Source organism: Halichoeres trimaculatus, unplaced genomic scaffold (genome assembly GCF_033239565.1).
Source record: "Halichoeres trimaculatus isolate MK-OKI-2021-1 unplaced genomic scaffold, fHalTri1.1 fHalTri1_scaffold_1, whole genome shotgun sequence".
NCBI classification, from domain to species: domain Eukaryota; kingdom Metazoa; phylum Chordata; class Actinopteri; order Labriformes; family Labridae; genus Halichoeres; species Halichoeres trimaculatus.
Genome location: NW_027437179.1, coordinates 37,572,534 through 37,589,889, shown reverse-complemented (window position 1 = coordinate 37,589,889; position 17,356 = coordinate 37,572,534). Strand labels below are relative to the sequence as shown.

Here is a 17,356-nt window from a genome sequence, read left to right as displayed (position 1 = left end):
TTTAACGATAATGAATTGAGAGGCTGAATGGCCTTCTCAGTGTTGCATAAGTTAGTAGCAGGATGAAGCAGATGGATTGTTTTTCGGCAGCATTTCATTCACATTTCCTCCTCCTCCTGACGCACAAGATGCTTCAAGACAGGCCATTTTCAATTCAATCACACCCCCAGACAGGCAATCTCATATAAAGGGTAATCCCTGCTGTATGGAGGTTATTATTGTGCACTTGAATTAGTCGCCTTCCTGCAGCAGCCCCGGGCAGTGCTTTAGCTGGATGGTGTGAGAGGTCGGGGTATTTGGATTCCATTTTTAGGGATTACCCATCAGAGGCACCAGAAAGCCTCTCTGTCCTTAATCGCTTCTTTCTGGGGAGCTAGAGCGTCCTGCCTCCTCGATTCAGGGTTGTGACGTTCGACAGCAGCCCTGTGTAAACATCTGCGCTGAGGACGAGGTGATGTATGTTCATGTTTAGAACAAAAACGTCCTGGTCGTACCTTCTGGTCTCATTGTTTACAGTCGCACAAACACTGAATCAGTCTTCCGCAGAAGGAGGGTAAATAGCTGTGAAGTGACGGGCGCTCTGAAAGCCATTAGCGGTCCGAGAATTGAAAATGAAAAGCGTGTAAATATTCATGTGACGGACCACAACATGAGGTTCAGCTGCTCTCTAATGTAACAACTGAAGGACAAAGGATACAACATGAGAGTGGTTCAGGGAAGAAAAACAAGTGCAGTTTCACTGTAATGTGTGTGATCAGTTAGGAGGCATGATCAAGGAGCAGCATGACGGTCATTTTCAGCACAGACAATAATCCATTGCTCATTTCATTCTCTGTAAATCAATCTGTGACAGCTGGAACAACCCTTTCTTTTCCATTCAGTCCTCTGAAACCCCCAGCCTCCTTTCTCTTTACAGCTCTTCAGAGAAATCAAAGTGACTCCATTTGTCCTTGGACTCTGCACGGCTGCAGATCAGCTTGAGAAAGTCGGCTTGCGAGCTATCCTGACGACGTTATACGTGTTCAGTCCTGGTGCGTCAAATCCAGGGGACAAACCGCGCTTATTAAAGGTGTAGAAGTTGAATAATTGTCCGTCCTGTGCTTCTAGAGACACTGAGGCTGTGCCGACTCTCAAAACACATGGGTACTCCTTCTCAAACACCACCCTGAACACCCGGTCCACCAGGAAGTTCAGTTTTATCGTCCGGAACTTCTCAGGGATCAGCTCCTCAATTTGAGGCCCAAACTGCTGCATGATCAGAACGCCGTCCTTCCCAGCTTTGATCTCGTAGAACGTGATGTTGCTGTAGGTGTAAAAGCCGACGTACGGCTCAGGATTTGGAGGAGGAGAGATGACCTTTTTAGCTTCCCTGAAGGCTTTCTCGATAGCTGGGATGATGTAGCCATAAGCTTTAGTGACCACATCCTGGTTCTGGGATCGACTGCCGGCCATAAGCACCACCAGACCCAGCTTCAATCTCGGGATGAGGGAGAAGGTCGCAGAGTAGCCATCAAGGTCGCCATCTTTACGCACCATTTCGTATCCCATTAGCTCATTCACCTCCCACGGCGTCCCAGTACGGTTTGCAAAGTAGTCCTTATCGCATTTAAAGACTGGTGTAAGCATAATCTTCAGTGAGTCTGGCTCCAGCATCTTGCGATGGTAAGCGCCCAGAAGCATCATGGCGAGCTTGGCGAGGTCGGCCGCTGTGGAGTACATCTGACCTGAAGGCCGGTACCAGCCCAGGTCATAGAGGGGAGCTGGTTTCCCATTGGAGTAAACTCCCACGGCCATCTGGGTCTGCAGCCCCGGTGTGATGTCAAAGCTGGTGTCCTCCATCCCCAGACGGTCCAGGATGTTGTCAGTGATCCAACGCTGGTAGTCAACAGAGGCGACCCGCTCAGCCATCACATGAGCCAGCAGAGAGAAGGCCAGGTTGCTGTAGTGACATCTGGAAAAGACAGAGGATGAAGGGGATCGATGAGTATATGCTAAGTATGCGTAGCCTAAACTTAGCATTCTTATATGGCAGAGATTCTCATCCAACTTTTAAACCATACCAAAAAACAAAGTTTATAGGAAGGATAGGGTTGGGGAAGGATTTAAACACCCTAAGACCAGGAGCAGCTTTAAATAGCTGAAGTGGATGTGGGCCAGCACCCTGGGGATTCAGAGCCTGTTTTCATTTAGTGTGAATGGACTAAGGCAGATAAATTGTCTAAACTTTATTTTCTTATTAGACCTGACACTCAGAATTAAAAAAAAATCTGCCCAGGTAAAATGAAATGCTTTTTTTTTTTTTTTTTTAACTTCAGAGTAAATCATGTTTGTGTCAGTCACCCTGATACTAATAACAGCACAGCACCTTCACAGAATCTGATTTTTAATCACACAGATCTCCTCAGGGCATCAGGGAAAGCTCACAGGCTGGATAATTGAAAAAAACTCAGCCTCACTGATGTAAGAAATAAATTTAGGAGTTAGAAAAATAATAATCCATGAGGGGTTTTTCCCTTTAGTTGGGAAAAAAGCCGTGTTATAAATAGGGATGGGTACCTTTCACATTTGAAACGTTATGGTATTGATGCCCGGTAACAATTTTCAGTATTTTTTTGTGTTTATGTGGTAAAAAATATCTATTTTTTTTTATAACTAAATATAAATATTTTTTTTAAATTTAACACATTTATTCTTTAATGTACAACCTTGCAATGCTATGTTCATGTCCAGTATGAAAAATCAACTACTCTTTCATTTCAAGACTTAACTTCGCTACCGAAAGTCAACCCAAAATTTAAGAGGTTAAAAAGAAAACAAAAAAAGAAAAGTGGAGCAACTATTGTTGCCAGTGGGAATAAACAGGTTGACAATGTTTTGGGAGTAACTGAAGGGGAGACAGGGGCTTTTTTTTTTAAACGCACCTGGTTTTTGTTCACTGAGCTTTATGCGGAGTGATGAGGTGATGTGCTAATTTCACATCCCTGTAAACATCTGAATAATGTAAATATGCACAACTTAACTCCTTAATCTTTAAAGATGCTATGAGGAGGATCTGTTTTAATTGCACTGTCTCATCACCTTCTGGCCCGGAGTCTCACACACACTGATGTAAATTACTTTTAGTGAGGCGTGTGTTTGTTTTGCAATTAATTGGAGATGTTTGTTCAAGACAACTTTTTACTGGATAAGACGCACCAAGGAAAGGCATTTATTTGTACAGTTACAAAGCTTTACGGTTTGAAACGTGACATCAAGCGAACGATGTAGCAGCCGGCTATATGTAGTGCTATTGGCAGCTCGTACTGCGACGTATCTGTAGGCTAACGTGACAACAAGTTAACACAGTCAGTTTGTATGTATTTTAGTAGCTGCTTATATTTAGCACAGCTGGCAGCCTGGTGCCTGCCAGTCATCTGCCAATCAGAGCTAACCTAACTTCACTCTTCATTTTATAGATAGACTCTTAAGTTTGAACAGACCACTGCAGAATAACTGCTGACTGTTGGTTGGAATGAACATTAGCACAATCAGACTAGCTCCTGTGTTAGCCTTTAGCTCGTGCTCTGTCTCTCTCCTGTTTATCTTTTTTTCTGCTCTTCTGTCCTTTTTCTGTCTGACAGGGTCCAGAGAAAAACACAGATCTCGTTGTCATAGAGACTTGCCGTGAATCAATCCGGTCCTGTTCGGCCTGATCAGGAAGCTAAGAAGTAACATTTCGAAATAACGCTTTATTGGCGCTGATAACCTCATTTTAAAGCATGGATTACGATCAGGTAAATATCTAGAAGGGAGATTTTTTCAAGATCGGGGTTAACCCAAACTCTCTTTTACTGAGCAGAGCCCTGGTTGTAGAGTTTCTCCATCTAAAACAACATTTCAACAGATGTGTGATGTGTGAATCTTTGCAAATCATTTGCTAGTTTCAAAAAAGTTATCAAAAGACTAAAAAGTCCTCCATGGCTGCAAATTCATTTCCCACTGTCAAACTTAACCAGCAGAGCTCCAAATGTCAACACTTTGGTGGGTAAGTGCCAAGAAACCTGTTTAATCTAATTTTACTGAGGGGAATCAGTGTAAGAGTCACAGAATCAGTTAAAAACTCCAGAAGTAGTTTTAGATGGATGGTTTTTAATCTGGGCTCCTGGTGTCAGAGAAATATTTAAAAACCTCAGTTTGAGATCTCTTACTTGGTGCCTGGATCAGCCACGAGGACATCGTCCTGCAGCAGGTTGATGGCAGTTTGTGTTTTTCCTTTCCAGAGGAGGTTAGTGGCTCTGAGTCTCCTCGGTAAACCTGGATCAGCGCACAGCAACAAAGAGGAATAAACACTACAGCTTCAACAGAAACTAAAACAGACATTTAAATGTGTGAGTCTGTGTGTAAGTATGCCTTTCAGTCCAGTGGTTGTGTTTCTGTTTGTCAGTGCATGACACCCTCTGTCACCCCTTGTGATGATTACTATGATCAGCCTTCACCTCAGCGATGACAGGGTGCCACGTTTAAAGATTAATGAGTCTTCTCGCCTCAGGCGTTTCTCTCATCTGTTATATTTGCTCCTCAAGTATTGAAAAATAAAAAGCTTCTTCAGATAAACGGATGATTGTTCATGCATGACCAACTCTTTGTGCTCCATCAATATTTCAGCGTAAGTCAAGAGTGATATCTATTGAAATGAGCCCAGATGTTGAATGTTGTATGAAAGTTTTCTTATCTTTCAGTGCAAACCAAGAGGTTCATTTTTTCATCTTTGTTTTTTAATTTATCAGACCTCAGCAGTTTGTGATACATGGACAGGTATTTAAGGATGATATCTTGTTTACCTGATCATGCAGTGAGTCATCTCCCCAATTCATTACTTGATTAATATATGTAACCCAGGGGTAAATAAACTAAAATAATACTACAGAAGAAGCTATGTCACTTCAAGGAAGTCACATTCTGATTGTCCGTTTGAAACGTACCCGTAACACGAGGTAAGACAGACTATCTCATTTGTTTAAAGTGTGTTTTTTTTTCACTTTCCTCTAATGGTTCAATTTAGAGACACATCACATTTCTTTAGTTATGATTGGTTGAGTGTCAGGACAGAAGATGAGCAGCTCCTGATAGATTTATATTTGTCGATAAATACCGTAAAAGGCATATCTACCTCTTGGTCATTTTAATGAATAATGACATCTAACAAACAACGTTACAGTGCTTCAAGGCAAAACATTTCATCATACTTACATCAACATCAACTTAATGTATGTGAGACAGTAGGTCAGTTCAGTGTTAATACAAGACAAATATAAATTTAAAGAAGCAGTAATAGAAACAATATTAATCTGAGTGCTAAGAGAACAATCTAGAGCACTGTATCTCCGACTAAATCAGGGGTCTGCAACATTAACTTTCATAAAAGCCATTTTGCCACAGCAAAATTCAAGTCATAAGGAGCCACAAAATCTTTTCCATCTTCACAATTAAGACAAAGAAGTGTAAATTCTATACATAGTAAAAATATAGTGAATAAATATCGAAACAAGAAGTTTTTTTGAGTTTATAAAATTGTTTATGTGATTTCTTTTTTTTTGTTGTTGTTGTTTTTTTTTAATTTGACATTTTAAAAAGTGGAAATATGTATAAAATCATAAATTTCATAAATTGGCAAAATAAAAAAAGATTCATTAAGTTGCAATTTTTTTTTTAATTTCTAAAATTTACCAAAATTTAAAAAAATTGTAAAAAAAAAAAAGAAAAGAAAAAGTAATTTCAAAAACTAAATCTTCAAAAACGTGCAAATATTAAAAAAAAATGCAAAAAATTAAAAATATGGAATTTAAGCAAAAATTAACATTTTCAGAAATTCCAAAATATACTTCAATGTAAAAAAAAGAAAAAGAAAAGAAAAATTTGGAAATCTTTAAAAAAAAAATTTTCTTAATCTGGAAGAAGGTCTTAAAATCTAAAATGTAAAAAGTTTGCAAAAAGTTTTTTAACTATGCAAAAATCTTTAAAAAATTGGAAGCTTTATTGGAAACATTGATGCACATTTATTTCAACACTGTATATGCATGAATTATTTAGAGTCAACGTCTTTAATCATCAGTACCCTCTTCAAGAAAAATGAATAAATCTTTTTTCATTAATATTTTTTTAAAGCTACAAGGAGCCACTGCAAATGAGTCGAAGAGCCACATGGGGCTCCAGAGCCACAGGTTGCAGACCCTTGGGTTAGATGTTACAGATCAAATGCCTCATAACAAATTTTAATTGACCACTTTTGTCCTTGACCAAAAGGAGAGTGGACATCTCTAAACAGATCACTAAATATAGTGAAAATATTCCCTTTTATTCACACTGTTCCTTTGATTTCTTAAGGTTGCCCCATTTCATTACTTTTTTACTGGCAGCTTTTATGTTTAAACAAAGCAAACGTCCCCAGATGCTCCAAAGATTACAGACCTGAGGGAAACACTGTGTCAGATTAAATCTTAAATCTGTGTATCACATCACGACAGCTGAATTAAAAAGTTGCTCGGAGTAATCCTCCGTGTGTACCTGAGAGCTGGCTCGCCATCCTGCGCAGGGTGACCGAAGAGGAGCGGATCTGAACTTCCCCGCTGTCCAGAAATATCAGACCATCTGTCACATACTTCAGCTCCGAGTCCCTCGACCTCCCCAGGGGGTTTTTGATGGTGAAGTTTTCAACGTACTTCTCCAGAGGGTCATCCAGGGAGCCGATCTTTCCGTCCTCCCAGAGTTTGTAGAGCATCAGCGTAGGGAAGATTTTTGATATGCTGGCGATCCTGAAAGACAGATGAAAGAGCGACGGGATTGTTTTATAATCTGGGAGAAACATAAACATGAGTGTTTGCAGTTTTGTTTACTACAAACTGAACTCTGACCTCTTTCTTTTTTCATTTCATCTTCTGCCTCACTGTTATCTGAAGAGAAGTGCTTGACTCTGAAGTGTTTATTGGTTTGCTACGTGCAGAATGCCAAGAAGCTACTTTGATTGTTTCAAAGCAAGCCTCAACAGAGCAGAAAAACAAGGTTTTCCGCATCTAGCCTGGATTTAAAAACATTTCTTTTTTTTTTTTTTTAATGATTTGCTGTTTTGTGTCTCTCTATTATGTGTTACAGTGGGCAAAAAGAAGTGTTTATTTAGCTACTGATTTTGCAAGATTTCCTACTTAGAAAGATGAAAGAGGTCTGTAATTTTCATCAGAGGTACATTCAACCATGAGAGGCAACATTTGAAAGAAAATACAGGAAATCACATTGTAGGATTTTTAAAGAATTTATTTGTAAACTATGGTGGAAAATAAGTATTTGGTCAATAACAACACTTTGTAGCATAACCTTTGCTGTTCATGGTAATCTTGTAAGTCTTCCCCAGGTTGGCTCACACTGTAGCTGGTATTTTGGCCCATTCCTCCATGTAAATCTCCTCTAGAGCAGTGATGGTTTGGGGCGGTTGCTGGGCAACATAGGCTAGGCCACTCCTGGACCTTGAAAAGCTTTTAACGGAGCCACTCCTTCATTGCCCAAGCGGTGTGTTTGGGGTCATTATCGTTCTGGAAGACCCAGCCATGTCCCATCTTCAATGCTGTCACTGATGGAAGGAGGTTTGGGCTTCAAATCTCACCATACATGGCCCCGTTTATTCTTCCCTTAACATGGATCAGTCCTGTTCCCTTTGGAGAAAAACAGCCCCAAAGCGCAAGGTTTCCACCCCTTCTTCTTCTTCTTCCTCCAAATAAGATGACTTGAGTTTTTACCAAAAAAGTTCTATTTTGTTTTTTTCTGACTACATAATATTCTTCCAATCCTGCGCTGTAGGGTTTGAGTCCCTCTGGGCGTGGTGCCTATGTTACTTTGGTTCTAGCTCTCTGCAGGTCTTTACCAGGTCCCTCTGTGTAGTGCTGGGATTTTTGCTCACCGTTCTCATGATTATTTTGACCCCTTGGGATGAGATCTTGCATGGGACCCCGAATCAATTGGGATTACCAATGGTCTTTTATGTCTCCCATTTCCCTCCAATTGCCCCCATAGTTGATTTGTTCACCCCAACCTGCTCGCCTATTGTAGATCCACTCCCCCTGAAGCAGGTCTAAAGTTTTCTTCCTGGTGTCTTTTGACAGCTCTTTGGTCTTGGCCATGGTTGAGTCTAGAGTCTGACTAGTTAAAGTGATACTCCAGGATGGAACAAGTTGGGTCCTATCACAAGGTTTAGGGCAGAAATTACCCCTACAGCAGTGTTTTTGTGCAGCAGAAGCCCAGGGAGCACGCACCAAAGACCCCCTCCCTGCTCCTCTGCCGGTTTTCTCTGCACTCAGACAGGGCCATATTTTACTTGACCAAAAACACAAATAAACGTACTCCCACCAAAAAAATCTGATATCAGTCTGCATTCACGCTTTATTTAGAGAATTTTCAGCGTGTTACTTTCACACAAAAACACCGCTAAATAAGGCTCTAGTTCTCATCGTGTCTCTTCATCCTGGCAGACTACCTGCGTTTGTTTATATCTGACACGCCGCGCGCGGACTGATACACTAAGCGGCGAGCTAAGGTAGCCAGCTGTGGCTCTGCAGCGGAGGTAGCGCTGTTTTAAAACACGATAAGAACTAGAGCCTTATTTAGTGGTGTTTTTGTGTGAAAGTAACACGCTGAAAATTCTCTAAATAAAGCGTGAATGCAGACTGATATCAGATTTTTTCGGTGGGAGTCCGTTTATTTGTGTTTTTGGTCAAGTAAAAATTGGCCCCGTCTGAGTGCAGAGGAAACCAGCAGAGGAGCAGGGAGGGGGTGTTTGGTGCGGGCACTCTGGGCTTCTGCTGCACAAAAACACTGCTGTAGGGGTAATTTCTGCCCTAAACCTTGTGATAGGACCCAACTTGTTCCATACCGGAGTATCACTATAAGGCGGTGGACAGGTGTCTTCAAACAGGTGCTATCAATACAGGTAATAAGTGTAGGACAGAAGAGCTTCCTCGTCTGTGAGAGCCAGAAATCTTGCTTGTTTGTGGGTGACCAAATACTCATTTTCCACCATAATTCACAAATTGTTGCTAGGCGCTGCCCTGTTGGTTGTGGCAGCTGTCTTCCTTGTCTGTTTCTTGTAATTTTTTTAAAATCTCTTTATCATCATTTTTGTATTTGGAGTGGGCCATTACTTTGTATGGTTCATTTGTTGGTCATTGGACACCAAACTGGACATCCGACATGTAACCATGGCTGCATTGTTAACATGTGAAATCAGCTGTTAGCTGTCTGTAGCATGCCAATGCTAACTGGTGCAAGGCCTGATGTTTCCCACAAGGTGAGGAGAAGGAGGTGAGGACGACGTGCTGGTTCTCAAGTGTGAGCTAAGTGATGACATGGACCTGTCCTTCCATCCATCGTTATTGGGAATGTAAGATCTATCTCCAATAAGATGGACGAGCTAGCTGTGCTAACCCAGCAACAGAGGGAATACCAGAAGGCAGAGTAGCATCATGCTATTCACTGACATGGCTAACGGAGCTAACATCAGACACCAACGCTACATTGGGAGAACTTCACCTGCTGTGAGCACACAGGATCTAGGAGACAGAGACTGACTCTATTCACATCGGGGATGAATAAAGTATTTTCTATTTGATTCGATTCTGTTCTGTTCTAAAAAGGTTCTTTAGGAATCCAACAATGTGATTTCCTGGATTTTTTTTTCCTCATTTTGTCTCTCATAGTTGAAGTGAACCTCTGATGACATTTACAGACCTCTCTTATCTTTTTAAGTGGGATAACTTGTAAAATCAGCGGCAGACTAAATACTTTTTTCCCCCCCTGTATATGGTATGAGGAAATCTCTTGCTTGGCTCAGCTCATAGATATTACATGTGGTGAGAAATGGTGAGTAAAAAACATTTTCCCAACATTAAAAAAGGCAGTTTTCCAGACATGGAGCAAACAGTGAAGCATGTTCTAACAGTAAAAATTTGAAAAACCATCCCTGACTGAAAGATTTTCAATTTTCCGCCACAAAAAAACAAACAAACAAAAAAAACAGCAAAGGCAAATCTTTGTGCTCAAATATTTCTGATTTAAAAGGATGTGACACTGCATGCTACACTGACTGTTTTTACAAAACTGAACAAATAACGACTTTTGGTAAAAACATGCGGTAACAACCTCTGAAGAGCTGCTGTGGATGTTTCAGAGCTGACAGCATGCCTCTGAGAGCGCTCGATAAGTCTTTGTGTGCCTCCTTCTTCTCTGGACGTTACAATTTCACTCCTGGAGCTGCTGCAGACGCTGGCTAGAAGCTCTTTTCAGCCACAGATTGATTGGAGCTGTGCGCTGCTCAATGCATTTATTTTGTCAGATGGCATTTGTCGAGCACGTTAGACAAATTGGAGAGTGTAATGAGGATGTGTAGATGATTTGCGGTTGGGTTTGTGTGATTATTTGCAGAACAGCTCGCTATAGTAGGTAATAAACAGAAATTTAAAGGGTAGTTTCAACAGTTTTACACCTAAAAAGGACATAAACTTAGATGTTATACATGTGTTGTGTGTCTCTTTGCTTAACAATGCTTTTTCTTGTTGCAGACTCAAACTAAATGCATCTTTAGAGGTCAACCCTTGACCTTCTCTGAGCTGATTTACACTATTTGTCTTTCTTAACTCTCTTAAACTTTCAGGAGTGGTTGCTGAAGTGCCTCGTAATGTCTCTTGGGAAAGATATTCATGTTTTTGAATGATGCTTTTAACTTTACTTTTATTGATAGGAGAGCTAAAGAGAGAAGAAGTGGGGAGGAAAAAGCGTGGTGCAGTTCAGAAAAAGATCATAAAGCAGTGACCAAGGCTGAAATGAGTCATTCATCCTATGTGAGTGGGATGTGAGCTTTAACAGCTCAGCTACACTGGCACCCCAGGCTTTTTATTGTTTTGGTTTGTCTACTTTGTTTAAGCTTCTTTTCATGTAGTTGGCTGGTACATGTGCTGTATTAATCATCAATAGTCCCTGACAGGAGGCTCGACTTTTGCTTTTGAAGCTTTTACAGCAAATTCAAGCGAGAGCAGAGCGTCACGTCTGAACCAAGAGGATGAATCCTGACTGTAACAGACATCTGTTCATGTAAGCTGCCAGAAGCCGTACGTGAGATGCTGAAGTTATGTGGACAAGCCTCCAGAGTGACTCCACCACTGGCTGCAAGATGTTTGGTTGGTTAAAATTCAGAGTTATAGTGAGTATTGAGTTCATTGTTCCTTATCCATTCTTGCTGCGTTTACACTCCTGCTACGCCGGGAGCGCTGAGGCCAGCCGGCTCATCGGTCAAACTGCTGGAGACTCCTGCGGCACCCCGGAGATTTAAGACACACAGAGGGTGCAGAGGAGGCAAAAACTATGAGAGAAGAGAGCTGGTGCAAGACAAAGGAGGCTTTTGGAGAGGGTGAAGTGATAGTCGAACACAGATCCTGCTTTTGCCTCCAAATCCCGATCATGAAACATGCAGATTATTCCTCTGTGCACAAAAAGTATCAGATGAAGTGAGTCCTTCTGTTTTTAACTCTAATATTTTGTTCGTCCACCTTTTGCAGCAGTTACAGCAGAACATTTCTCTGGCATAGTGTCAGTCTAGGGCTGAACAATTTATCATTTTCAGATCTAAATCGCAATTTTAGACTGCAATTTTGAGATCGCCGAAGCAACAATTTTTCAGTGCTCCTGACTGACTCAGGATCTGTTGTGTCAAGTATTATAAACATTCTGTTTTACAAATTTGTAGAAAATCTATGTGTTAGAAGTGCTGGTAAGCAGGTCAACAACACCTCTGTTTAGGAGTAGAAGTTGATGAAAACAGATTATTTATCATCACTATTGATGATTAAAAAATCGTGCAATATCTGCCAGAAAAATTAGATCTTTTCCTAAAATCGTTCAGCCCTACATGTGAATATCCCAAAGCTTGATTTGAAGAAAATCATGAATGGAATTGAAATCACAATATCTGCCAGAAAAATCGCAATTCAATCTTCTCTTAAAATCGTTCAGCCCTAGTGTCAGTATATTTCCAGAGAGCTTTAACGCTAACGTAAGCCTACACCTTCTGCAACTCAAGACAAAGAGTTTCCTTTGACCAGGGGAACCTCCAGAAAAACCCCATCCAACAAAATTGTACTACTCAGGAAGAAATAGAGATTTTATTACAAAAAAAACCACAAACAGCTGTTATCAGTGAGTCAATCAGGTAAACAAAGAGAAAGAGAAAGTTTGGCGACCTTGAACAGAGTAAATGTGTGCAGTGTTTCCAAGTGCACAGTAGAAAACCTCAATAATAAAATAAGCAATATGAAATATGCTTTGCGAAGCAAGTGCCACAGTAACTAACTCTTAAAGCAGTTTATGAACTCCAACATTTCACCTCAAAAATTTAGGAGTACCCAGACATATAAAAGCAAAGATAAAATTCTATTGCCTCCCTTATCTCATCTGTTCACTAAAAGAATGTTGTGTCTCCCAAATCTAAATTTGCTGTATGGCTACACATCACCACCTTTCCAAAGGATTGTCGCCCGTCTTTGCATATTTCATCACAAACAATAACGCATTGGGTGATGTCCTCATTTAAACAGCTGAACAGGTGCTGTAACCCTGCCGTTAGCGTCTGTAATGGTAGGGTCTACCTCCATTAAACTTAACGCTCTTTTGGCTCGTTAACTTGGCTCATGCATACCACTAATCAAGTTTTTTCACTGTTGGCACACACAGTCCGTTTTCCTCGCTAATGGCTGGTCATGCATACAGGCCCAAGACTTAAGGGGGCTAGTCCATCATATCCAATTAGGGTTGTGTTAGAATATCTAGCTTGTGTATATGTGCTTTGCTTAAATATTATCAAAATGTGCTCATACATGGACATAAATTAATACGTTTCTTTACAGATGGTTTTAAGCTCCTGAGAGACTACAGATCACCCAGAACTAAAAAGAAATAAAAGTCATAATATGAGGAATTTAGCTTAGAGCTGTAACAAAAAAAGAAATCTTGTGTGTGAGTTTTTCAGATAAATTATGTGCTTTCAGTTTTAACATGAGTGAGTGTGGTTTGCAGTTGCAGACAAAAACAGGAAGTTCAGCTGAAAAAGTGAAACTGTGGTTTTAAGGAAAACAGACACAGAAGGGAGGAAGTCAAAGGTCTGTCTTTACAAAGGCCATGAGTGTATGCGTCTGCAAGTGTCTGTATGTGTATGATATAATTCCTTTTTAGGTAACCTATCGATGTCGCTGTGTCCTGTAAGAGAACAACAACGTGAACAAGCACAGAGACATTGATGTGTGGCACATCAGAAGACTCAGTCTAGGGAAATGACTTGTCTAAACTAGGAGGAGCTGAAAATAATAATAAAAGGGTTCGAGGGACAAGAGAGGGGGTTCCTTTACCCAGTGAATGTCTGTGAAGAGGGAAAGGTAAAAAAGAACCCAGATCTGTCCACATTTTACAGCTTGTAATCAACAAATCTCAGTATCAAATTGAGAACTGAGTCGTTCTTCGTCATCTCTTATCATCAATGAACACCAGGAAACGAGGTGAGGGAAAAAGCACCTTGTTTTCCAACAGGTGCCACCCACCCTGTAAAATACGGAATATTCCCGTATTTCACACTTAACGGTTGTGTCCTGTTTCAAATCAATACAAGACGCAATTTGTCCCATATTTTCAGTTTGCCTTGAACGCAGCACCAATCTGCCTGAATTCAACAAGGCTCCGCCCACTAGAAGCGGCAGTTGGTTGGTTGATTTTAAGCTTGGAATAAGTGCTCATAATTGAATGGGTGGGAGAAAGTCACAGGAAATCAGAAGTAAACAACCTGTGGCTGCATTTGGTACTCCACTCCGTGCCCCATCGAAAAGCAAAGGAGGCAGAAACACAGATGTAAGTGTGAGAGAAACGGTTTCAAATGACACGGTAAAATCTGTCACCGAGTTCTTTCTGTGGCACATGGTGGCCTGTCGGATGTCCGGCAGCATGCGGCTAGAGAGCAATGATACTGCAACATCAGGACAAACCAATGTCACTCACAACTCTTCATACCTGAAGCATCTCCAGATACAGGAATCTTATTAATAACTAATAAAATGTGATTAATTTGGAAAGTCACTCCTACTAAAAAAATCAACAGAATAAGATTTTAAAAAGGTATAAATTATCATTAAGCTGCCACGGTGTTTAAGCTACTGTTGGAAGTCAGGCCAGACCCCACGGCTGAGGGTGTCCCTTATTTTTCTGCCTCAAAGGTGGCAACCCTATATTCAATGTTCGTTTTTGTAAAGGAAATGAACCAAATCTGCTTATGATGGCTCTATTCTATGGTATACAGAGCATCATGTAACTTTGAAAGTCTGATCAACTTTATTCATTTTAAGAGTATTTTATTTGCTAATTCAACAAAAAACAACAACTGAAACCTCTTAAACAGACCTGGGCAAACTACGGCCCGCGGGCCACATCCGGCCCTTTGTACATCCCGTCCGGCCCGCGTGAGGCCAATTGTAAACATAAAACTCGTGCGGGTGCATATGTCTTAATACTCCATCTGAACAAGACATTGTGGATTGAATTCTCCCTCTCTTTCACTGGCACAGTCTGTCTCCTCCACCTGAACTCTCCCCTGTTCTGAAGACTGAGTGCCGTCGCGTACACGCCCAGCGCTTATGCACATCACACACCAGAGACGGACAGAACTTTACAACGATACGCGTTTCACTATTTTAGAGTTAGCCTCCTCACTATAAAATTCACGCTGCTCTAAACTCTCCTGACTGAAGAGGATGCTACGTTAGAGCAGAGCTATGTTAGTTTAACTCACGACATGTCAACATCAAAAAAGAAAGAAAGGAAACAGCTAAGGCTCTGATAAACTCTTCATCAATAAGTGCTGCACCGTTATCTGTCTCTGTCTCTGAGGTGTCCTGCAGCGTCTCTGGATCAAACCAACTAAGAAAGAGGGGTGGATGGTTTCTGAGTTTTCAATATAACGCCCAAGTACGGGACTTGAAAAAAGTGAGTTCATGTATGACAGATATTGACAAAGACAAAAACTTAAGACATTTTCTCTTTCATTTTAGGATTCAATAATTGTTTTTTTTTCTACTTGACCTATACACCACAATTTTACATAACCTAATATAAACATTTACAGAGTGCTTTATTCTTCTGATTATCAGTTCCAGCTATTCAAAATATTTAATTAGAGCGTTTTACGATGGAAGAAAGTTGGTTGCACTCTGACACAATTCAGGTTCTTCATGTGGCCCCTGGTAAAAATTAATTGCCCACCCCTGCTTTTAAACATGCCAAGTTTTCTGATATTTCTGGCCCCCACCATATATCAGTGGTGTCTTCCTTCTCTCATTATGGGCTACATGAAATCTCTGGTAAACAGGATGGATGAGCTAACAGTACAAGCCAGGATCGCGTCACCATTGATGGCTACACAAAGGTCTTGAAAATCCCACTGTTGCAGCATTAATTGGTGTGTCCCTCATTAAGAAAAGAAATTAAATCATTTGGAGAGAAACAGAAATCCTGTAAATCCCCAAATGATGGTGACTAAACTCTGACTCAGCTTAGCTTCTTCTCTGGTGACGCTAATAAGAATACTGGGGACTTTAAACTTTATGCAGACACAAGAGTTGGAAACTTTACTGCTGCTACAGCTCGTCTCTGTACATTTTCTCTTGACTTGTGTGCGATTTCAGTTAAACATTGGTTTTCAACCACAGGCTTTTAAATGACACCTAGGAGAGAATAAGTGGTCCCTGTAGTTGCTTAAAGAAAAGGTAAAGGTCATACTTTGTGTTGATTTATATCAAACCTCTTCTTTTAAAAACTGCTTTAGTGGAAAACTCAATCAACCATAATCTCCACCTGTTTTTGACCTTTCTGCTCCCATGGAGACCATGAACGACGCTGTGACACTCTCCAGCTATTTACAGTTTCCCCGGATTCATCAGACATCCAGGAAAAACCTGTTCCCCATCTCTGATGCTGCAACATCAATTACACATCAAAGACAGGAGCCTGTGTGCAGATGTACACTGGGCCAGTAATATTAATAACCGTGGCTCATGTACCCATAACAATGACGGAGGATGATGCAAGGAAGCGCTTCCCTGTGATTAAGCAGGGAGCAACTGCAGAGTGAGTGACTGAGAGAAACCTCGGTTTTCTTTTTCATTATTTTGTTTACGTCCTCTGCTACATACTGCTTTAAGTTCATGCCTACAGGTCAATATAAACCTCTTCATAAAGCCACGGTAGGCAAAATTGCATCCTTCTTTCATTTGATCTTAAAGGAAAAAATGTTCAAGCATCTTTTGTTGCACACAGCACAGTTTGTGGTCTGGTGACATTCAGACCAAAGGAAGATATCTGCCTGATGAGAGACCACACTGACGTCACCCCTCCTCTTTATTTAACTTACAGATGAGCTGTCAAAGATCATACGTCGATGCAGTCCACAGCTGATCATCCTCTTACACTGATTTGCAGAATCAGGAGGCAGTGATTAATTCTCTCAATCCGATCCTCACCAAACTGTTCATGCCTGTCTCTCACTGCTTTATAAATGACACTGTAAACATCATTAATAATTCCCTCTCAACACACCAGCATCTTCCCTGACTCTCTGTGATTACACCGTGCTGAAGAAAACAACCTTGATATATGGATATTTAATAACTACAGCAAATTTCACATCTCCCCTTCATCATTGGGATACTGGACAAAGTTGTTTACTTAGCATAAAGAGGGTTCAGCTCAGGATTTGGTGCTTATTATAGGACTATTCACTCTGTAAATGAACAATGTTAAACTGCAGCCAGCCAGTAGGGGGAGCTCTAAAAGTTGTGGCTTCACTCGGGGTTTAGTTATTGGTAAAGAGAGCTTTAAGGTTTTTATCATTTTGTTTGGATCAACCTACAGACAGTTTTAAAAAGCTGAACTTAGTTGCTCTGAGTGTTTTTAATCCTCAGTTAAATCTTGTCTCCGGGCTTACTGTTAGCAGAAGTTTGAGCTTATAAATCAAAGTTTTCAGTCTACGCTTTGAGGGTGTTTTTTAAGACTTCTCATGGGCACTTTTTTCAAATAAGGTTTAAGGTGTATAGCATAAAGGTTTAAGTTCCACACCCCCATGTCTGTACCTTTCTTAAATATCACTCCTTACTCTTACCCGGTTTCCTGCTCTATCCTCTGTCCCACCCATTGACTGTATATAGAGTGGACTGTGTGGCTCCATCATTTACCACTGTATGGTTTTGAAACCACAATACCCCAGAGTCTGTGCAGTAGAGGCTATAAAAGTGATACTCTGGGATGGAAC

General features: G+C 40.8%; 1 protein-coding gene across 1 annotated transcript in view; it reads right to left on the bottom strand.

Annotated features, from left to right (window-relative positions):
• The window catches only part of lactbl1b (lactamase, beta-like 1b), a 92,131-nt gene continuing 74,775 nt past the window's right edge, over positions 1-17,356 (bottom strand). Inside the window, exons 6-8 of the mRNA XM_074677170.1 lie at positions 6,544-6,791; positions 4,188-4,293; positions 1-1,951 (exon numbers count right to left, since the gene is read on the bottom strand). Of these exons, the coding sequence (XP_074533271.1) occupies positions 973-1,951; positions 4,188-4,293; positions 6,544-6,791 (1,333 nt within the window). The 3' untranslated portion in view covers positions 1-972. The remainder of the gene's footprint in view (positions 1,952-4,187; positions 4,294-6,543; positions 6,792-17,356) is intronic.